The 25059-nt window shown below is 35.0% G+C and overlaps 1 protein-coding gene across 11 annotated transcripts in view; it reads left to right on the forward strand.

The window, feature by feature from the left end:
* Positions 1-25059, forward strand: part of LOC108696619 (calmodulin-binding transcription activator 1) — a 1211516-nt gene that overhangs the window by 412827 nt on the left and 773630 nt on the right. For all 11 annotated transcript variants that reach the window (XM_041569427.1, XM_041569428.1, XM_041569425.1 and 8 more), the window contains exon 4: positions 7160-7295. In XM_041569427.1, coding sequence (XP_041425361.1) covers positions 7160-7295 — 136 coding nt within the window. The remainder of the gene's footprint in view (positions 1-7159; positions 7296-25059) is intronic.

Below are 25059 nucleotides of genomic sequence, written 5' to 3' on the forward strand. Positions count from 1 at the left end.
ATAACTCCTTTGATGCATAGTTGAATACCATGCTTATAATGTCAGTTCCACAACCCAAAACTTTTTAAAACAGTACAACAATAAAGTCCTGGCATTACACATCATTAAATAACCAAATTCATAATTATTTCAAGCTACAAAGAAATTGAACCGTGGATGAATACCGTATATACTCGAGTATAAGCCATCCTGGGTATAAGCCGAGGTACCTAATTTTACCTCCAAAAACTGGGAAAGCTTATTGACTCAAGTATAAGCCGAGGGTGAGAAATGCAGCAGCTTCTGGTAAGTGTCAATCAAAAAATTGAGGGTTTCTGCTCCCATTGGAGGTGCCGGCGTCTCGTTTTTGGATGCCTGCGACCATTCTTGGACGCCGGCGAATATTCTTGGACTATTCTTGGACACCGGCAACTATTCTTGGACGCCGGCGACCGTTTTTGCGCTTGACCCAAGTATAAGCCGAGGTAGAGTTTTTCAGCATATTTTGGGGGCTGAAAAACTAGGCTTATACTCGAGTATATATGGTAAGTGCTGCAAATCCAGGATAGGAGATTCAATATGAAATTCCACCTGTCCTCCATGAAATGTATTTTTATTTTAAAGAATGTATGCTTCTGTGTTGCTGTTAGGCTGTGTCTCATGGAAGTTCCATTTTCCTTGACAACTCCTTTATACCTTCAGTACCAATGTTTATGGCTGCTTTGCTCACCATTATTTGTGTATGGTGCTGTGATATAAACTTGACAGTAAACAAAAAACATGTTATGCCACAGAGCATCCATCAATTAAATTTGCTAGGGGAATTCTTTGGTACTAATATCCATATCTGCTCTCTGGTCAGCACCTACATAGATGGTCCTGCACTGTCTAGCACAGTTGGCCAACACTTATAACTTCCCATAATATAGCTAGCCCTCAAAGTGTGTAAAGTTACAACTGCATTAATGAAACACACTTAATAACCCAAAGACTCATGTCAAGCTGTAGAACAGCTTTGTAGACACTCTTACTATAAGTTTTAATCAAAAGGAAAGATAAAATGTCAAATACATCCATCTAGTGAAAGAAGCATGTTGAATGTGGTGGAAAAATGTCATGGGCTGAGCGAAAATCCTTTGTGCCAGTTGTGATAAAAATTTTTTTAAGGTCTTGATAACTTTCTTTAAGCAGTAGCCTTTCTTTTAGTCTTTTGGCATTGCTGATGGTTACCTTTACCAATCCAAATTTCATAGATTTGCCATTTAGCACCCTCATGCCTTGGTGCAACCATAACAACTATTTTCATTAATAAAATAACTTTACAGCCTTATTGTGCTTTGAACAAGGTTGATTTGTTGAAGTCTTGAATGAACGTTATGCTCACAATTATGGATTTAGGGCATTATATATTGTGTGTATGCTGTCTAAAACATTAGTAGCCTTTTGTATGAAATATCTTAGATGAAAAGGAATAGTTTATAGAAGCCAAACATGGACTCTTGCACTCTTATGATAATGTAGTCAGTAGGGTTCTCTTTCATAAAAGTTTATGGAAAAACTTTTGCCTCTGTGATGTGCAAAGTATGTATATCTACTACTTTTTTCAACACAGTTTTTCCATTACAGACGAGGGATAAGGTTTTCTAATAAAAAGCAATGGTTACACCCAATCAGATATCAAAGCCTAAATAAGTGATAAAATCTATTTTTTGGGTTAGATCCATTTTTTAAGCAGAAAATTTTACTCTAGTGATTTATATCCTAATGTACAGGACATGCAGAATTCACCAGAATGTTTTGTGTGTACCAGAAGCAACAGTCAAGTCTATTCCATCCATTGTTTATTTGACTGGCATTAATTATCCTACAATGGATTTAGTTTGACTGCATCAGTTCTCCCATAAATGCTTATGCATATGCATCGATAAATTAGAACATGCAATGCAGAATTTATATATTTTGCCTGGCACAATGTTTGGCATTGATCTGACTTACCTACAAGGGCACAGTTGTCACATAATGTGACATGCATTCAAGAGAAAAGCAGAACACTTTTTAAATGAAATGGTTGTAATGGTTTCCTGTGAGATGCATGACTGACGATCAATATGCTTACTGGGTGGTGGAATGGGTCTCAGCAGGTTTAAGACAAATCGAAGCCTAAATGTCAGATCATGTGGATGTGAACTCACACTAGGTAGATAAATCGAAATAATCATGCAAATGTGGCAGTTGGCAAGACTACTGCTGTCCTGAAGTGTCAGGGTAGTTTTATTTTGAAAACTGTAACTGGCACAGATGCAAGGCAATTTTAGGAGGCTTTTATTGGCACTTCACTTTTAAGTCGTTCGTATATTTTATTCTACCAAACTATATAACTGGAAGGGATTTCAAAAAAACGTATTTCACCTTATGATCTTCCAGTGTCATTGGAGAATACAAATATAAAACTGCCTGCTATTCATTCATGTATCTGCCCATTATTCATGTTCAGTCTAATTCTTTTCTGCACAAATGGAATGATAAATTGAATATTTTCATGTTTCAGAAGCAGTGGGCCCAGCACCTGTGGCTCGATCACAGTTTCATTTTTAAACAAAGCTTTAAAAAAACATGTTCAATGATACAGTGCAAATTACAGCTTCACTCATGCAGAATAAAAGCAGATTCAGTTTTGCTCATGAACCATAACACCCAAAATCTGCTTATTCTTTTTCTTGTTTAATTCTGGACTCAAAAACTGACCACTAAGGATTTTGCAATTAACAATCCACAGCAACTGAAGTTTTGTATTATCTATTGATTTGCTTCATTTAGCAAGAAATGCACTTACTGTATGTGACTTTATTAGCAAAGTTTCATTTTGGGAAAGCTAAAAAAAAAAAAAGAGCTTAAAAAAAAAGGTAAATGCTGAGGTTATTTGTACACATGACAATGAACACAATAAGGGGTTGCAACAACCAAACAAATGGAAATCTTTGATATAAACTGGATAATCATTTTATAAAAATATTTGATTACTGGGTTCACTGAATCCAGGTTTCTGGTTTGTTGATGCTTGAATCTTTTTGAGTGTAGTTTTTTTGAAGATTTATTTAAAACAATGTAGTTAAAACAGGGAAAAAATACAAAAAATAAATAAGACATTTTTGATAAGATCATTAGATAAGATACATTTTACATAAGATACATTTTAACCAAATCACACCTAGGGGCACATTTACTAAGGGTTGAATATCAAGTGTTAATAAATCCTTCTAATTAGATTTTCTAATTTAAATCCTTCTAATTCGATTTTCGAATTCGAAGTATTTAGCGCAAATCCTACGATCGATCGAAGTAAAACCGTTCGATCCTTCAAATTGAATGATTCGAACAATTTTAAGCGATCGATCGAAGGATTTTTCTTCGATCAAAAAAAGAAAAGTGATGGGGATGGTCCCCATAGGCTAACATTGTACCTCGGTAGGTTTAAACTGCCGAAGAATGTAGTCGAAATTTTTCTTAACGAGACAGTACTTCGACTATCGAATGGTCGAATAGTCGAACGATTTTTACTTCGAAATGTTTGAATCGAAGTCGAAGGTCATAGTAGCCTATTCGAAGGTCGAAGTACCCAAAAAAATACTTCAGAATTCGAAGTTTTTTTCATTCGAATCCTTCACTCGAGCTTAGTAAATGTGCCCCCTAGTTTTTGTGCATGTCACATTTTTAAAAGGTCCTTACATTAAACCTAAATTGTGAATTTGTTGCATCCTCAATTGCAGTAGATGCAACTCCAGAAAATATAAAATTCCTTAGGGATTCACAGGTGTCCAATGTGCTATTTTCCAGGTGCTGAATTCAAAATCCTGGTATCGCTCTAACAGCCATAGGTGGGATTCTGCTTAAAAACCTACTTTAAACGTTCTAGGACAAAATTCCTAAAATTGTTGTGCACCAAAAAAGCCCCATAATCGATTTAAAAAAAAATAATTTCTTTGTGCCTCATTGTGAACTAAAACCTGGTAAGCTTGTACAGAAGTCAATGGGAGGCAGTTTCAATATCTTGTTTTTTTTAGTACTTTTGCAACAGTCAAGTTTTAAAAAATTAAGGGAACAATTTAAGTTCAGTTGCCATACAAATTTTTTCATGACTTAATGCAATTGAGTTTTTGGATTTGATTTTCATCATAAATATGAGAAAAAAACAAGGTCAGGGCATAACCTCAAATTTTTGTTTTGCATAAGGCCAATAAAATTCAAAAAGGTAAATAAAGAATAAGTTTAAAAATTAGCACCAAGTTCATCTGCACTAATAGAAGTAAATTTAAATTAAATTGTTTCAGTTAACCACGTGTGTGTTAATACTTTTTCTGCAGTAATGTATTATATATTTAAGACATAGTGAAATTTGGAATGGCACAAAATAACTGGGTATTTATTCCATTGATACCATACAGACATTTGACCGATGGTGGGGAAGCCCCCTGAAGTTCCCGACTGCCAGCATCTTCTAGAAATGTTTTTATTTTTATTTTTCCTAACCTTGACAATGCTAGAAAGAGGAACAGGTTGTGCTGCTGAGTATATTGAAAGAGTTGGGGGTGAGGGGAAACTGGTAGAAAATTCTTTGTAATTGAACATTTTGTCATGCACTGTGACTCTTTGTAGGGTGTTAGATTAACAAAAACTATGCTTATAAATAATGATACTCCTGAAAAAATGTTTTGATGTAAAAAGAATTTCAATGACTCCAGAATTTCTTGGGCTTCGAAGAAAACTTTCTAGAAAACAGTTGACTCTTAATTAGCATGGGGCCTAATGTTTTTGAATGTGTTTTAGAAATTGTCTTGCCTGTAATTCAGCCACACTTAACACAAAGTAAAGTTTAATTTCATGTAAAACTCCATGAAACAAAGAGTTTAACATGATCTCCCTATTTGTGGCATCAATTGTATGATCACGCATAAACTACAATTTGGTTTCCTATTATAATTTTGCTAATGTCGTCTGGGAGTTTTCACAATGAAATATCATCAGACAAGCATTTTGTAGGAAAGTTTTTATGACTGCTGCTTCTGTTTATGCCTTGTGTTGTTGTATTTCTTTCTGTTGTTGGTGTCCTGAAAGCCAATTACTGTGACTAACAGAGCACTGTAAATTTTTGCAAATGTGTATTGCTGTCTCTGTGGGATGCGTGGCATCTTTTCTTGTGTATTTTTATATCATTCCAAAATGAATGACTTCTGCTTAGCATATGGTTCTACACTTATTTATCCATGCAACATACCACAACAAAGAAATCATTACTTAGAAGTACAAGAAATATGATTTTGTGAATCCAATTTTTCTCTTTGTAAAATGAAGCACCTGGGTGGATCTCTGACCTTTCTGTCAACCAGGAAGACTTTCAACTAAGAAAGATGGACAAAGAAAGCATATTTGTTGGTTTTGGTTTAATTTACTGGTTTGTAATCTAATAAATTGTTTAGGTGGCATCACCAATTAAAAAATATATTTTCTTTTTCTTTCTGTGCATTTAGCCACATCAAGTTGTATAGGTGTGCCTCATTGGATAGCTTTGTTCTTTGATCTTTGTTTGAAATCCTGCTTGTTTCATATGAAAACAATAAAACATTTAAAGAGAATAAAGTATATTGTTATAAACTGGCAAGCAGAGAATCATACAGAGGTATTCTTTAGTAGGTCCAACCATACCTGTCTGCTATAGTTGGTACTGGCTTTAATGGTGTAGTCTGGTCAGCAGTGTGCAACAAAATCCACTTTTATTCCACTTAAATGACTGGTATTCCTATTCAAGTTAAGATCATGCTGTAGAACTAAGGAGCCCAGACATTACTACTTTAATTTACATTATCCAATTTATGGTCTGCCATACCTGCGGCATTATACTAATGCTGAGACTGTGGCATGTATAAGCATTGCGCACTTATTTTGAATTATCAAAGTATTTAAATTGACCTTCTGCATCTTAGATTTAATCAAATATGGAGCAGGACAAATAAAAAGCTCATGTGTATGGCCTGTTTATTCTGTTTGAACAAACTGGTTCTTTTTCGAATGCACATAGAATATAAAAAAAAAAACATATTTCAGGTATGGGATCTGTTCTCCAGGAACCCATTATCCAGAAATCTCTGGAAGGCCATCTTCCATAGACTCCTTTTCAATCAAATGTTACAATATTTAAAAATGATTTATTTTTTCTCTCTAGTACTAGAGCAGTACCTTGTACTTGATACCAACCAAAATATAAGTAATCCTTAATGGAGGCAAAACAATACTATTTATACAATTTAACTAATGTTTATTTTTTAATAGAACTAAGGTATGAAGGTCCATGTTATGGAAAGAACCCAGGTCTTGAGTATTCTGTATAGTAGGTCCCATAATGGTATACTGTATAAATAATAGGTTATATAATGAAACTGTATGTGGAATGTCTTCATAGTTGTGGTTAACTGTTTACTAGACAATATCTTCTGATAGGTTACCCTCTACCCTACTGTGGGGCATACTGTTGGATATTTTCATGTTGTAAAATAATTAACAAACATGACTGCAGATTAACATATCAATTTTAGCACTGTGTGCCATTGGATTTCTTTGTATGCAGATTAACAAATGTCATTTAGTGGAAAGGCTTCTCCCACATTGGTGTATAATACCTGTTTAAATTGCTTATTAACACTTAAACCAGTGTTTTCCATTTAAATAGCCAAACATTTAAAATATATAATTTCTGCATTTTATAGTCACAGGTCAGAAGGACAAAATAAGTGTCACAGTAATATTTGTTGTCTTTACAAATGCTGTATATTTTATAGACTAATATTTCCTGTAAGCCTTTTCCTATTATGTTTCTGTAGTTTTTCAGATCACAGCAAGTCCCTAATGTCATATATCACAGGGAGACAGGGGTTATTACTAAAAGGATCTTCTTTTATAACCATCATTGACACATTTAATTCATTAGGTACAAAATCCACAAGTAAATGTTTTCAGGCCATAAAACATCTAAGGTAATCCAGCAAGTGGCAATAAAATGTGAAAAATTATGCTTTGCTAAATGCGGGATATTGCTTTTCTGTAGCGACTTTCCTATCCCTCAATAGCTTTCATCATAAATTTGTGCAGTGTTTTCCTTTCCAGTAACCGAACTGTTTCTTGGTTGCAGGCCACAGAATGGTTCCATGATCTTGTACAATCGAAAGAAGGTGAAATACCGGAAAGATGGATATTGCTGGAAAAAAAGGAAAGATGGGAAAACAACAAGAGAGGATCATATGAAGCTCAAAGTTCAAGGAGTTGAGGTAGAACTAAAAGTTTAACTTTTCATTATTCAAGCTGTTTCCTGTGACACAGCTGAAATATTGTGGAGGAATCGTTCTATTATGGTAATGCTGCATATGGTGTTTTCATTAAATGCTGAGAACAAAAGGCCTGCAAAATTGTGTTTTGGCTTGTTGGAAGTTTCAGGAATTGTAGGTGATTAAGTGAAGTCATGGATGAACTGTTTTTTACCTACTTGTGCGCATTGAAAGTTTCAGTTTTTCAGAGGATTATAAATGAGTATTAAAGCTATGAAATTTATAAAACTTTGACTTGGGCATAATTATCCCTATATATTTCTTTTTTGAAAAGAATTGAATCTATATTTTACCATTAACCCATGATTGTGCAATTTGTATACATCCAGCTTTTTTGAGGTACAGCATAGCCCCCACCCATAGGCTTATAAGGAATGCTAAATATTTCACTTCAACAACAACTAAAGGGTCCACATATGAAATTTACAAACAGATGGACTTACTTCTAAGGTTTTGCATAGAAGATATTGATAAAAAATAATTTTTTCAACCTTTAGTCCAAGGCAACCACAGCACACACTGAGCCTCCAAAGATGCCCCAGTAGCTCCCCATCTTCTTTTCTGCTAATTCACTGCACATGCTCTGTGCTGCTGTCAGTTACTGACCTTCGGAACTGATACACACTATACTGTATATATAATAGAAATGTCACAATATAAGACTGAGCCAGTTTAGTAAATAATTATTGGTACATTGTGATGGGTGAATCTGTGCCGAAAAATTCAAGTCAATGGGCATCAAAATAATTCTGACATGCATCAATTTTGACGCGAACGCCAATTTTTATATGCGCGACTATTTGGTCCAAATGCATTAAAGTCAATGGGCGTCCCAATAATTTTGACATGTGACAATTTTTATGCTTGCAGCCATAAAAATGCTTTGACGTGTGACCATTTTTTTTTGATGCAGTGGATTTTTCGCTGGCAAATTGTCGCCACAGTTTCGCAAATTAATTCACGGAACACAGAAATTCGCAGCAAATTCATGTATGCCAAATTCATTAGCCCATCACTATTGGTACATGGCAGCTCAGAAACCAGCACAGTTAAATTTTACAATCAGCCCTGTAGTAGCAGCTTATATAAAAGAAAATCTTATTTTCTGCGTGATGATTTGCAATGACCTCTAAGTTTAGCTTCTCTAGAGCTGCTCTAGAGCACACTGAGCAAAATCCAAAAATGGGAAACTTCTGTGACAACTTTGAAGGCCTTCGTCATTCCTACTGTTGAGATGCTGAACCTTAGGCCTAGTTCAATAAGTTCAATATATAAAACATGGCATTTCTAGCCATATTCCTTTTTAGGGTTTAGTTCTCCTTTGATAACAACAGTTATCCTCTGGCTGATCATTTGTTTCCAACATACTGAATGAGATGCTAACGGTTTTCTATACCTGATCTAAACTTTTAACACTATGGTTAAGATCTTATCAAACTACAGCTTAATTCTAATATAAATAAAATGTTTTGAAAAGTTCTGCACTACTGGTTTGGTTAAAGTCAGATTTTCTCTCCTTTGACTGAAAGCATGTCAGACCATGTAACAACACTTTTTAATAGAGAGTATAGTAATAACAAGTTCTAATTTGATCAGCTATTGTTGTGTCTCTCGAATGCAATTAACCTTTCTCCAACTCCTTTACAGCGTATTTCAGAAGCAATGCTGATACTATTGATTCCACTGGAGACTGTATTTATTAAGACAAAACTGGAGGAAATTGATTGCTTGATTTATAATAAAACGCAATGTTCCATGAGCTTCTAGTGAACATTTTTGATGACAAGGAATAGAAATCACTTTCCCAAAAAATTGTTCAGGTTTTGAATTGATAAATATGGCCTAGAGCAAGTCATTGGAGCAATATCACTGATTGAATTACCAAATGAATTAAATGGTCTGATGTACTGTAGAGCTTCAGTGGAGTTTAGCAGGATTACTATTAAGTTCACTCAGCCTTATTTGAGCATGTCTCATTGACTGTAAGACAGGACATAACAAGGCTGTTCCATGGGCTCTACTGAACCTCCTAATTTGGCTGCTGGGATTTTTGAAAGTACAGCAAGTACTAGAATTTAATATTTTATAAGCAGACAAAAGTGTTACAAATGCATTTTTATTTAGGGTTGAGGAATGTTCTGATGAAGAACCTGAAAGCATTGACACATTGCATATTGTACCACTTCCATAGCAGGGCAACAAGCATCTTACACTTCAACTGTACAGTATGTAAGTTCAGATTCCTTACTATCATTACTTGTATGGTAGGAAGCAGGCACATACAGTATTAAATGCTGTGGAGCCCATCGGTGTAGATATCTTGTGAGACAGGGGCGTAATTATAGAGTTGTCTCACAAGATATCTACACAGGTGGGCTCCACAGCATTTAATACTGTATGTGCCTGCTTCCTACCATACAAGTAATGATAGTAAGGAATTTGAACTTACATACAGTTGAAGTGTAAGATGCTTGTTGCCCTGCTATGGAGCTGCAGGGGGGCCAAGGAAGTATAGGGGCTCCATGAGGCCCTAATTAATATACAGTTTTAATAAATATTGGTAACAGGCCAACCTCTAAACATTTGGGGGCCTGAAAAATAATTTGCTGAGGGGCCCAGTAATATCTAGTTACGATACTGTTGTGAGACATACACAATCATTTTAATTAACTTTAGCTGTTGTTATATATCATATTACAAGATGACACTGTTGTATTTAGAATCCTGAATAGTTTCTTGGTTAAAGGTCAAGATCCTAAACTTTAATTGTAAAGACAACTATGACGAGAAACACATGTAATTACACACAAAAATCAGGTCTTCGACAGTGTTAAAGATTGTGCAAGATATAGTGCCTCAGTCTCTTTTATTTGTGAGTTCTGCCCAATGGTTGCATAAAATAATTAGGATCTTGGTTCTGTAATACAAAAAAGGTTATAGCTAAGTCTATATATCTATCTATATATCTATATAATAACAGTCGAGAGTGTGGCTCCTGCAATTGCAAATAGTTACACAGAGAACCAACCTCACTTTGGACCTCAGCTCAAAAGAAATTGACTCAATATCATTACACCTTCTAGAAAATAATGCAGACTACTCGGACTAGTTGAACTCACCTCCTGATTAAGGGGATCTGTTTTAAAATACTTGCTAACTTTAGCAGCCAGGAAAGAGTTAATAATCCCATTGCATTCCCCAGGACATTTTTTTTGGAAATCTGCTGCAGATTAGTGTTGCATAATTGTCTTTATTAAAAAGAACTAACAGTGTAAACTTAAAATGCATTACAGTAAAACATTGCAGTTATTTCGTAACACTGTAATCCTGTTTAACCAACCAAGCTTTTACTATTTTTGAATGGCAAGAATAATAAACGCAAGAACCTGATCAGCTTGCTGGACCTGTCCATAATGCTATACTGTATATCCTCCAAAGAATCTGAAAGCAGGAAATAAGCAAAGTGACCGATGCATTCAAAATCCACAAGGTAGCTGATAATAGCATTTTGAATATCTTTGTCTGAGAAAAGCAAATTTAAAAAAGCAAGAGGCAATTTGTGCGTATCTGTACATATTTCTTCCTGAAGAATGTACCCTTTTGAAAGCTTGCCACTGCCAGTGGTATTCAATGCATTGTTTAGTAGTTTGGAATAAGCATTAACTGCGAACCTAGGGAACACTTTTTTTGCTAAATTGCAGCTATTTTATCCTCAAATTCCTCATAAAAATTTAAAGTCAGATAAAGCAGCTTAATACATCCATGATAAGTGTGAAACAAGGCAATTATTGTTGTATGTGGGTGTTTAAAATAATGCCATTAACATTCATCCCTGATGAGCGCCGTAGCTAAAGGTCATTTGAATGATCTTGGTGGAAACTCAACAGTGACCCAACAATCAAGTATTAATTATACAAATGTGTGCAGTGATTTTTCTTTGTGTTTAATACATACTTGGCTTTGAATTTAAATAATTATTATTCAGGCTAAAGCTGGCTTTTCCTAGGTGACATTTATATGTCTGTTTTTAAATGATTTGCAATAAAATATCAGTGAAGATTGTTAACTGGTAAGGTAAAACAGAAAAGGACTTGGGGGGGGAATAAGTCCCTTAATGTTTAGTATCCTTGTTAACATCAATGTTTTGACTATGTGCCACAACAAAAACAATTGTACAATCAGGAGAACCTCACAGTTTTGAGTTTTATCTGACGTTCCAAGTAATAGTATGCTAGGCTACTCTATGTTGTTGGAAGCAAAAGTGATGAATTGTGTGCTACACTTCAGATATATCTGATGTATTTCTTTCTGTATCACCTTTGTCATCTGTTAGTATATATATATATCAAGCTTGTATTTTTGTATTATTTCAATGGCTGCAAAAACTACAACATAATTCATGCTGCACATTCCCACTTTGCAAGTAAATAGAGTATTTTAAAATGATATTTAAAGGGATGTTAGCATAATGCCAAAATTGTATGCCCATTTTATAGATGCACACCGGCATTTTGCTCATTGTTTAATGTTACTAATTTAAGAGAAAGCTGTACTTCAAAACATTTACTAAAGGGCACAGGCGTCACTTCGCTAGCAAAGGAGATAGACTATAGCAGTGATTCGCACTCTATCGCCAGGTGAATTTTTGCTCTGGCGAATGGACGTTACTCCGCAAATTCACTAAGATGCGGATTTTAATGAACGTTACCTCTTTCGCCAGACTTGCCTTCGCCAGCTCAGACCAGGTGAAGTGCACTGGAGAGCATAGAACATCCTCATTCTTCTGTTACTTACATCATATTCTGAGTGGAAAAGCATCTTAGTTGAAAAAACGCTGGCGTCTTTTCCTTTTTTCAGAGTCATAGCCTGCAAAAGTCCTTAAATTATTTTTTTGGGTAACCGCCATATTCCGTGTCTTCAGTAAGCAGCACACAAGGGAGCTCATTTACAAAGCAAGTAAAATTTGCATGAGCAAAATCAGCACATGATTTGCAATGTTTTACCCACAAATTTTGCAAAATTTCAGTGTCACTGTAGGCACTGCATTGTAGCACATGCTACAACTTGCTTTCCCATTAGACAAGTTACATTAAAATTTTGCTAGGATTAACGAGGGTGAAAATTTTAGATGGGTAACCTTTAAATCATGTCCTTATCATGTCATATTTCCGCATACAGTATCTTGTGTAAGATCAAGATGGGTATTTATGAATGTCACATGATAAGAGCTTGAGGACTGAGAATCTGCTCACCAGGCAATATCAGAGGGAGAAGAGGTAGATGACTCCTCTGTCTCTCTCAGGAAGTGAATGACCAATGATTATTTTTTTTTGGGGGGGGGGGTTATTTAAAATTTTCTAGTCTTTTTTCCCTCTTGTTGCAGCAGTAATTCTGTTGCTATAGACCAGAGGTGCTCAGAAGGTAGACCAGGGTCTACCAGTAGACCTGTAGTTGGTGATCAGTAGATCTCAAGACACTGTCAACAAACAGACTAAATCACCCTCTTGTTTCATGCTTTTCATTACGATATTTATTATGTTAAGGTTACATAAGAAATAGTTGTTTGTTAAATATAGCAATATACATTTTCCCATAAATCAATATTTAAGTGATATTTTCCATGGAACAGAATACTAACAATGCTTTTATGGATGTAGATCATAATGGGACAACATCACTAAAAATAGACTTTGCATTAGTAAAGTATGGTCACTCTTGCTGTAGACAGTGCCTTTTATATTAGTTCCCACTTCTTAACTCTAACTCTACCTTTAAAAAACAAACCCTTTGACTACCCAAGTCCAATCCATTCACATCAACATTTAAAACATTAAAGGCATTAAAGGCATTATTTCTAAGAACATTCTTTAAAAGGCACTAGTATTTATGAAAAATTATAAACTGACATTTGTAGACAAACCGATTGCAGCTGAGGAAGTTAAGGAAATAATAAATATGGGCTGAATAATTTATTTCTGGAAATACAGATTTGTAATTTTCAAATATTGACAGCACCAGTCATGGATTTCTTTGCTTAAATGCCTTTATTGAGACATGGGCTCAGACCCCGATACAAGTGTATCGGGGTCTGAGCCCATGTCTCAATAAAGGCATTTTAAGCAAAGAAATCCATGACTGGTGCTGTCAATATTTGAAAATTGTGAGTGAACGGATACATGGTGGATACCGTTGTACGTGCACCAGGCTCTAAGAATTGGGAGGCTACAGGTGCTGACTAAGAAACTTGCTCAATACAGATTTGTAATCATGAGAGAAACATCAAACACTTGTGGAACAGGGAGAAACATGTTCAGTTTGCAAAGAAAAACCACAATAGAAGGGTTCTTAATTTATTAAGCAGCTAAGGGTTATACAATTTAATATTTCTTCTGCTCAGTTCCTAGAGAACTAGTCTATTATATATACAGAGATCTGTGCAAAAGACTATGTAGAATACAATGTGCAAAGTGCAAAAAAGGTTGCAATTGGCCTTTTTTGCACTTTGTACACCACATTCTTCTTTTTATGAATATCTGCAGTCCTCTTTGCACTCTTGTGGGGCACAGACACCTGCTTCCAGCCACTTGAATAGTTTCATACCTGTCCCCTAACTTTAGATCATTTAGATGCACATGTTAGGAAGTATCAGGAGATTCAGTCTCAACTGGAACCTATCCATATTACCTGCCCTATGACACATCAGTGTCAGTATTTTTCACAACACCCATAATCCAATCTGTGTCAGCCTGCAATACTGGAGGAAACTTGTGTGGGATAGGAATCTATTAAAATAGAAGAGATAGTTCCACCTTAGCCAGTACAAGGGATGTCCTGTCTGCAATTTTGCTTCAGTACAACTCCAAAAAATCCTTAACAAAAATTATTTTTATATTGCCAGACTTCCATTTTTGTAACTGTACTCTCTGTAAAAAGGTTCTGTAACATATGAGGAGCCATGCATTTATCCTAAAGATTAAGCACCCAGAGGGATGAAAGGAATGAAGGAAGCGGAAAGGGTATTTTGTTTACTATTACAGGATTAAAGGCAACGGCTTTAGAGACTAAACTCCCATTGATGGCTATATTTATGTACAATGAGGTATTTTGTTCAAGATTCAATAGAAGTCTTCAGATCTATAGCCCTTAAAGATCGTTGTCTCTGTGCATGTAAAGATGGCAAATGAGAGCAAGAATCCATGTTGTTTGACTGCTGCTCTAGTCATAACATGAAAGCACATTCTCAAACACAGAAACCCTATTGCTTTCATCAGCAGTATAACATGGGAAAGATTTTAGGACTAAGATAAGTGATTAAATGAGCAGATTGATTTAGGTGATTTAGCCAAAGTGATAAGTACAATATCAGCAGATGGAGGAAATGGTTTCTAAATGAGGTATATGTCCACTTTGGTCACTACACTAACTTCAATCCATTTACCAGCCTAAACAAAATCAACATTGTTTGTTCTTTTGATACCTAAACTGAACACACCATAATCCATCTATAGAAACTAAAAGTAATCATCATTATTTGCAAACATATGAAATGCTACATGTTAGTGACTACATAGATAATAAAGGTACAATTTAATATGCCCCAGTATAAGCTGTACCTATTGTCATTTAAGATTTAACAATTTATTTTTGATTCCTTTCCATCACATGCAATTTGCATGAGAGTATGGATTCAGATGGCAATATAACTGGCAATATAACTCAACATTGATCAACAGCACTGCACCGCATTTAACAGAATTGTTGACTCATTTAGGTTGCAGCTACTTAAAATAAAGGGTCAACAGTCTAATAACCCTTTCACTTTTCTAATTTACTGAATTGACTGCTCGGCAACCAAGGTGGCATAGCTAAAGAATATGGGGACTTGTAGTTTAACAGGAATGATTTCCCATTCAGCCAGTACTATTTTACCTCTGTAGAAATGTGAGATGCAGGAGAAAAGTGACCTATTAAATGAATACATTTTTTAGTAATTTCTTCTCAAATATATGATGAGCCACATATGCATTTCTTTAAATGAAATATGAGTCTATTGCTTTTAAAATAAGTTTTATATACCCGTAGTTATTCACACTCTATTTTATTTCATCTCATTTTTATCTTCCACATTTATAGTAATAAAAAAAAAACCATATGCTCCTTTTAAAGGGAAAAAGTTAAATGCACTCCAACTTAAAGTCAATTTACATCTAAAAGTATTTTAATATGGGTGGGATTTAAAGGTAATTTTCTGTTGCTCACATTGTGAGTCTGTGTAACTATAAATAAAAAAAAGATAAAATATCTATATGTCTATATCAATAGGTAGATAGACATTTGAATTCAAATTTACTATTCAACCCTTTCTAAATCCTTTAGTTAACAGTGTTGCTCCAGAAAACATCTGCACTGAAATCCATTTTTCAAAAGAGCAAACAGATTTTATCTATATTTCATTTTTAATTCTGCCATGGGGCCAGACATATTGTCAGTTTCCCAGGTGCCCCCAGTCATGTGATTTGTGCTCTGATGAACTTCAGTCACTCTTTACTGCTGTACTGCAAGTTGAAGTGATATCACTCCCTTCCTTTTCCCCCAGCAGCCCATCAGCAGAATAATAAAACGGTAACCAGATAGCAGTTCCCTGACACAAGATAACAGCTCCTTGGTAGATATGATAATAGCACTCAATAGTAAAAATCCAAGTTCCACTGAGACTTTTCCAGTTACATTGAGTTGTAGAAACAATAGCCAGTCTGAAAGCACTTCTATTATGAAGTGCTGGCTCTTTCTGAAAGCACATGACCATGCAAAATTACCTGAGTTGCCACAAAAGGGCTCATTTATAAAAGTGTTAAAATGGCATATACTGTAAATAAAATTTACACATTATATCATGGGAAAAAAATCAAAAGCTTGTATATGGTTGTTGCTAGTGTGTAGCCAAGTGCAATAAAACTATGTGATTGTCATACTTGTGTGAAATACCCCATTGTAATTGAAGACAAACCTTAATGAATAGGTGTTCTGTTTATAGCAATGCTTTGCCAATGTTAATTCTTAATTTCACGTACATAAATAAACTCAAAGGCAATCCCATAAATATATATATGTTTAATGTGTACTTTAGATTTCTTTCACTTCCACAGTGCCTCCACTTAAGAGGCACTAATAATAATTAGTAAACATTGATATCCTGTCATTATCAATATGACTGAAGTTAGATATATGAGGGTTCAACCCAGCAGCAACACGTCATTGTTATTGATATAGTTTGCTGAACTTTTCAGGACAAAAGAAAGGTCATAGCTCTGCCATAAACCAACATGGTCTTTATTAAGTACAGAATAATACCACTCGGTATTAAAAATCAATATTCTCGTACAGGAGATTGTATTGAAGGACACACATGGTTCTACAGTCGTTTCTGAATTCTGCATAGTCTTATATGTTCCACATATAGCAGCTTTAGTTTCAACCTACATTTCACGTTACTTAATTACTGCAAATAAGCACTAGTAGTTTTAATATACAAAGATTCATCTTAATTCCAAATGTCCTGTGTCCTGTAGCATAGTTGCATTCAAAGCTCATATTTTACATGTAATTAACAACTAGTCATGCGATATCAGTAAAGGATCAATGAAGGCCATTAGAGTTGTAATAATTAATATTAATAGGAGTATCTTTTCTTGTCTCTTAAAGCAGATTGATATTTTAACAAGTTCATGTTAGCCCTGTACATGGCAATTCAGCATCAAATTCTGAAAGACTTGACAATCCCTATTTTCATGTATCCTTCATGTATCCTTGGTGAATGCTAAGGGGCACATTTACTTAGCTCGAGTGAAGGATAAGAATAAAACATACTTCGAATTTCTAAGTATTTTTTTGGCTACTCCGACCATCGAATTGGCTACTTCGACCTTAGAATTCGACTTCGAATCGAACGATTCGAACTAAAAATCGTTCGACTATTTGAAAAAAAACTTCGATCACCTACTTCGCCACCTAAAACCTACAGAACATCAATGTCAGCCTATGGGGAAGGACCCATAGTAAATGTGCCCCTAAAAGTTCCAGAAGAGCCAAGTGTGGTCATAGAGCAAGGATTGCTGAAATATTCACATTTCATTTACAATACAATTGAAAACACGACCCCTGTGATGTAAGAAGCATTCAATAAGAACTAAAGCTTAACAAAGAGGTATGGTAGAAATATTGCAGATTATGTTTTGGGGTTCTAAACCAGCCCAAGACAACCATAGCTCTTTAGCAGTGAAGATCTGTGCCTTTCAAAAGCCCAGCAGCTTCACATCTTCTTTTCAGCTGATTCCTTGCTTTTGAATAATGTCAGTAAGTTAAGTGGGACTGACTCAAAATATACTTATTAGTAAATAATTCATATTCTCATTATACAGCAGCCCCAATCAGTGCAATTTAATTTAATAATTAGCCCTGTAGCATCAGCTTATGTCATACACAAACCTCATTTTCTGCTCAATGATTTGAGATTACCCCTAAACTTCTCAACAGCTGTCCAAAGCACACCGAGCATATCATGGACGCTCCTAACAAAATCCAAGATGGGGAGCTCCAGTGACGATCTTGAAGGCCTGAATCATTACTCTTATAGAGATGCTGAAAATATGGGTTGGAACAGTAAGCTCAGTATATAAAACACAACATTTCTAGCCATATTTGTTTTTAGGGTGCACTTACTTGTTTGAGAGCTACGTTATTACTCAGTTTCAGATATATTCAAAAGCATGCCTAAGGCCATTTCAGGGTTTCTGTGTTAGATTAAGTTTATATAATAGTGAAATTACCATTTTCTGGTGACTTAAAAACTGTGTTTCTGTTTACTATTTATTCTAGCAGGAATTATGAAGGTACTCATCCATAAAATGGCTATTTGGAATATTTATGAACAAACAGGAATACAAATGTTGTTTAGAATGATAAGACAATCATTTAAAAAAAATATTAATTGTGAATGTATTATATAAGCAAAGTATTAACACATACAAATTTAGATTTTGGCAGATACAGTATATTTACCACACCAAATGAGGATAATTGACTCACCCCAACACACAACTCACATATTTTAGAAGGTACTTCCAAAAACTTGCCCTGCTCTGGAAACATTTTGGTATATAAACTTTAGCGGCCTTAATTATACTGATCTGCAACATTTTAATAGCCAACAAAGGCATCTGCATACTTTACATTTTTAAACATGAAATCCCCAAGCACAAGTATGGAAGGGAAATATCAATTCTGTATGCAGAAATAATATTTAATTATCAGCACCAGAGTCCCTCAACATTATTACAGATTAGCCCGCAAGGATGTATATGGAAATGTGAGAGTATTCGGTTACAGCATAAATCTTGCAACATTACTTTAAATATCCATAGAGAGGTGTTCAGATTTCAGCCTCTCAGTCTGAGTAGTCATGTTGTACATTCACATTGTACATAAAGAATAAGATGCCTGATATGTAGTAAAATCAAGTGCTTGGAATGCCTGATGCTGTGCTTGTTGCATGTTTTAATATTGATTTTATTTGAAGGGATGGAAAAAACTAGCACCAAAAGGAATTTGGAGAAAGGATTGTCATTCATCACATTGAAAGGTTCCCAAATCTTGCCTTCATGTTTATTGGAAAGTGACATAGTGTCATTTCTTAAAGTCCTTGTGAAGGAGCATTAAGAAATATTCTTTATTAAACACAATCAAGAGTAAAGCAAAAGGATTATTATGAACTGATGATTGTTTGGTACTGGAAATAATATTTGGTGGAAGAAACGTATGTGCATTAGGATATAGTTTTGTTTACTATATTATCCTATATACAGTATGGTCAGGAAGCAAAATGTATTAATAAATCAGGGGGAAAAAACCCATGCGGATTTGGTCAGAGTAGTTTTCAGAAAATAATGAGATAAATTAGGACTTTGATAAATGGGTCTCTTAATGTTTTTAAGGTGCAATGAAAATATCTGTTTTCCTTTAGCCTAATTAGGCAAACAGAACAGTAAGTTACAATCAATTACAAATCATTGCACACCTTATAGCAAAGAAAATCGAAAGAACATATGGTTTACTTGCGAAATGCTTGTTTTATACTGTACAGTATATCACATCAAGCATAACAAGCATATTCCAGTTTTACAATTAAAGTACAGTATACATACCACCAAGTACCTTTAATGTGCAAAAGTGAATGTATATGAAAAGCAGACATGTATAGAGCTGAGAAACCCCCACTTTTGGGAACAGAAAGAGCTTTATCTAGGGCATTCTTTTGAAACCACCAAGGATAGTCAGACAAGGAGTTGTACAGGTATGGGACCTGTTATCCAGAATGTTCGGGACCTGGGGTTTTCCAGATAACGGATATTTCCGTAATTTGGGTCTTCATGCCTTAAGTCTACTAGAAATTCATTTAAACATTAAATAAACCCAATAGGCTGGTTTTGCTTCCAATAATGATTAATTATATCTTAGTTGGGATCAAGTACAAGCTACTGCTTTATTATTACAGAGAAAAAGGAAATCATTTTAAAAAAATTGGATTATTTGGATAAAATGGAGTCTATGGGAGACGGCCTGTCTGTAATTCAGAGCTTTCTGGATAATGGGTTTCCGGATAACAGATCCCATACCTGTACTTACATTCAGAACCCTGGATGTAAGAAGCAAATGTGATGCTACAGTTTTTATTTTGTGTCTATTGGCATGTAAGACAATGTAGCGCAATTAAAGCATGTTTTTTCACAATTGCTATTGGCCAAATCCAAGACTGCAAAGTAGACAGCTATACTTGTATCTTTTAGGATAGTATATTTATTTTGTAATGTACATTTTTAGATACATTTGTGTGCTCCACCACATGGTTAATACAGTATGTTATACTACATGCAAAAACTATATGCCTTCTTACTCTGCAGAAAGCATTATACATGATATTTGGAGCCAAAACAAAAGATACACTTTGGATAAGCACTTAATTTTCACTCTTTTAAAGTAAACTCATATGCTGAATTCCAAAGCTCTTCTGGGATAGCTGCACACAGAGCCATCCTATAGCATGTCATAGTGTCATAAATCAACTATGGCTTGGGAAAGCTAAATTCATGTTCCAAATAATATTTATTTAAAACCGTAATGGAGTGTACGTAGTGGAGTGCCTAAGCACAGTGTGATTCCTGTTCAATAGATTGGATAGTGGTTGTTGGTGGAAAGAGTGTGTTGGCCACCTCAGTCCCCCCTTCTCATCTGCATTGTTGCAGATTAATAATGATTACTATTACTTTTCATAGTTAGGTGTGTAATCTCACAGTTACTCAGCTATAGGGAATGGTGGGTGTTGTCGTTTATAACAAACCAAGAACTACCAGTCTTTCCTCCCTGGTTTGAGAAGCAATACTGCAGTCCCACAGAGTGGAAACAGTTAATTCATAAAGCTTGTTTAAACTTTGATTGGCTCAGTAAGAAGCAGAAACATTTAATTTAATACAATCCCTCTGGAGCAGTGATGGTGGAGACTCGAGAGGACTCATATATTATTACTCCGAGCTGAAGTATTTACATGACAGTAGGAAAAAACTACCGACTTGTAGTTTAATCTCTGTTGCTATAACTTACGTTCTATTTAATGACTGATGTGATAGATACACATTTATTATTAACATATAAAAAAACTGCAAGTGGATTGATTATTTAGAATCTGCTTTATTAAATTGTCTGCTTGTCTTGTAAAATACAGTACTTGTGTTCATTAAACATTCTTAATGATTTATGTTTTTGTGGCACTGCTAGTGAAATCCGAGTGGTTTACGGTTTTTGACGAGAACATGGATTATTATTAAATCTGAAATTATTCCCAGGAGATAAGTAGGGAGGAATAGATCAATATTTAGAATCCTTGTTGGGAATTTGTGTGAACAAGGCTATTGAGCACTCAAAAGTTTTCCCATAGCCCAGAGGGACAATAATTGGTCATTTTTGGAGATTTTCATAAAGCAGTGTGAGCATAAATGAATGTGTTAATTGTAGAATATAATTGTAAATCACATACAAAAGCTTTATGTATTTATAACGCAAGTTTCTCCAACCTCAGATACTTAGCTTCCAACTGGAAAGCAACACTTTCAGAGTAAATTGAAGCTGAAGGACCAAAAGTGAATGAACAGCCAATTCGTTATTCTGTTCTCATAAACTATTTGATTCTATGATTGTTCTGTCTTTACACTGATTCCCTCTGTTTCTTGCTATAACATGTTATATCTTCACAATGAATGGGAAATGATCACTGGGAATCAAGGGTGTCTCAAGAACTCCATTGCTTTCAAATTTTTGCTTAAGACGCCAGTGGAGCATTAGGGAAAAACAGAAAAGCAGGAATGATGGAGAGAGCAAGCATAAGAAGAGAGAAGTTGTACTGGGGAAAGGGACTGTGAAAAGGGAATATGATAGATATATGGCATAGGAAAAATATATTATTGTCATATAGCATTGCCATCTTTCTACACCTACTTTGTTAGGTGTACAGTTAAAAAATATATCAGGCAGAAAAATACAGCAAGAAACACATGGTATACCTTGTATACAAGAGTTCCCTGCTCCTGTCACATCCAAGAGATCTTTTCCCTGTGCACAGTGTTGCTAATTTAGCTTGGAATACCACTTAGATATCTCCCCCACAAGTGAGCTTCATTTTATGGATGATAACTTGTAGCCTATAAAATTCCGTTTCTTGGAGGCCTCCAGATGGAATCTCTTTGAGAATGTTAGCAGCCTTAGAGGGGGGAAAGACTAAAATTCATTCCACAAGAAATAAAGAATCTGGTTCCTCTGCTTTCTCTTGTAAATGGTGCTCCCATTGACATATTGTGAATAGACTGAATCATAACAAATAGAAATGAAACAAACCTCCAGGGGAGAATGAACAATTGTTACACGCATTTGAACTAATATAACGCAACTCAATGCTTTTTTACACTCAATTAATTCACACATTTTGTTGGACACAAACCAGAACGCAGAACATTTAGACTTTTTTTTTAATGATTAAAGGAAAGAAGATGAAAAAAATGTTTGCTGAGATCTCAATAAAATTTACAAAGCAAAAGACACATCAGTGCCATTTGAGTATATTTGAATATATCTTCAATAAGCAGCTGAATTACAGTATAGAGCACCATCTATACATGGACCTCTTATTATAGCTACATGGCCTTATGTATTAAGCCAAATTTGATCTACTCATGACCTGATGATTTTTTTGAGTAAATTTGATGGTACCCTAACTAACAGTACGTCTTGCAGTCAAGACTAGATATGCATTTCTGAATGTACTGTGTCAATGCATACGATTTTCAACTTGACTACCCAAAAAGAAGGATCAGATGTTTATTACGGAGAAATGTAAAAAATGGATTAATCAATGCGTGTTCCCTGGCCTCATGTTTGACTAGCAAGTCAAGTTACTCAGCAACTTATACTTCCCATATGACAGTTATAACTATTTACAGTTAAACAGATTTTTCAAACACCCTTGTGGATGAACATTAAAATAATCATCATCTATGTGATTTATTTAGGATACTTTAGCATTAGTTTACCATTAACAAAGAGAAAGTTTACAAAAAAGTTACAATTAAATATATGCTCTAGTTTTCTTAGGGTATTATTGCTTTACTTAAAAGCAATTAATTAATTTACTTAATACTTGATTTGCCAAAGCCAATATTCTAACACATGTTTGTACATATTGGTCTTAGTCCAGGGTAATACATAAGATGTCAAATATTTCTTTATGTGGTCTTTTGGAAATCCGAGAGTTGTTACGTAGAGTTGTTCCTTTTTTTCTAGAGGGTCAACCCCCAAAATAAAATAATGACACACGCTTCAAATGGCATGCTCCATCTTTGATTCCTGGAATATTGTAAGTTAGGTTTAAAAAAGACATATGTCCATCAGGTTCAATAATACAATTATTATTACTGTAATTTTAAGTCTGTTATATAATTAGAACATGTAGTTGGATTGTTGGAGGTAAAGGGAAGGTAATGGCCAACCAGTGGCTGGTTAGGAATGGCTAAAAATTCAGTCTCCAATATCTTTATACACGTATAAACATAAGGAGAGAAAACATCTTAATATTTATTTAGCTCATAATATTATTTTAAACTTTCCCTCTGTATTTGCCTCAAGAAAATATTCTTGAGGCAAATACAGAGGGGAAATTTAAAATAAAATAATAGCTTTCTGACCCTAAAAAGATACATCTAATACCCCCTCCATTTCAGTTTTAGTATAGACAAGGGCACTTTTTTTTTGCTACTTGAGGTGGCCGAGCCATACTTACCTGGCCTTCACTTAAGACCTAGGGAATGGGATAGAGAACAGATTTGTTAGGAAGTTCAGCTGTTAAAGATGCCTGTTGGTAACTTTTTGCCAGCCCAGGTAACATGCCGTTCTCACCTTGCCTTTGGCAGAAACACCCCTGAGTAAATGGCAAGAGTTACACTTGTGCCAGTTCTGTCGGTTCTGTAAATTAGTTGTACTAAATTGTTCAGAAAACTCGCTATAAAATGATTTAAAAAAAAAAAAAGCAAATTATGCATAACCATTTTGGCACACTCCATCAGCTGTATTATAAATGCAAACTTTTCATTATGGATATTATCATGCCAAATCTCCAAATGTTGTTATCTTTATTTAATGCATATTAATAAAACAAAAGAAGGTATAATACCCAATTAATTTTTTATTGTAAAATGTACAAAAAAATGCAAAAATGAATAATAGATCTTGAAAAATTCTGTGGTATCAAGTAATTTGCATAAATTATACAACTCATTATCTTTGTTTATAAAGATTTAACTAGTTTCATGGCTGAAAGTTGCTTGAAGTAATTTCAGAAACCATTCATGGGGTTTTCCAATACTATCTCTATCTATCTATCTATCTATCTATCTATCTATCTATCTATCTATCTATCTATCTATCTATCTATCTATCTATATATCTTAAATCACCATAATGGTTAATCCAAGGGATTGGCTTGTTTCAGAGATTGGAGCCATTTCCCTTTACAGGTTAAAGTGTTCCCTAGCAGTTCTAATCTGCTGGAGCCCTTCTTCCTATTTTTCCATTCCCTAGCTGTTCTCTAATTGGCTAGGGGTATCAGGTGTCCCTAGTTTCTAAAAATGGGAGTAATTTTATGTTTTGTCTCTTTAAACCCCACCTGGTACAGGGGGTCCTGTAGAGCCTGAGGTGGAGATAGGCCTCAGTAGAAGTAGGAAATATTAAGAATGATTCTGAGTTAAGCTTGAGGTAGTTGGTAGAGTGGCCCGATGCTTCAACGAGGAGACCTGAAGGGTCAGTTCCATATGGTGGCACCTGCCAGCATAGGGACTCAAGTGGTTAGGCACAGGATATAGAGATTCCTGCAGCAAGCACCACTGTGAGTATCCTTCTTGTGCCGGTGACTAGTTCATTTATAAGTTACTACTACATCTGGTTGTAATTAGTAGTGATGGGTGAATTTGGGGCATCTCGCTTCTCGGGGACACCGGCCTCTTTTGCAAATTTTTTTGCGAATTTCGGGGAAATTTGTGAAATGTCGGAAAAATTTGTGAAACGACACCGGTGTCCCGTTTTTGACGAAATGGCGCTGGCATCCAAAAAAAAC

This window comes from Xenopus laevis, chromosome 7L, assembly GCF_017654675.1.
Source record: "Xenopus laevis strain J_2021 chromosome 7L, Xenopus_laevis_v10.1, whole genome shotgun sequence".
In the NCBI taxonomy this organism is placed as follows: domain Eukaryota; kingdom Metazoa; phylum Chordata; class Amphibia; order Anura; family Pipidae; genus Xenopus; species Xenopus laevis.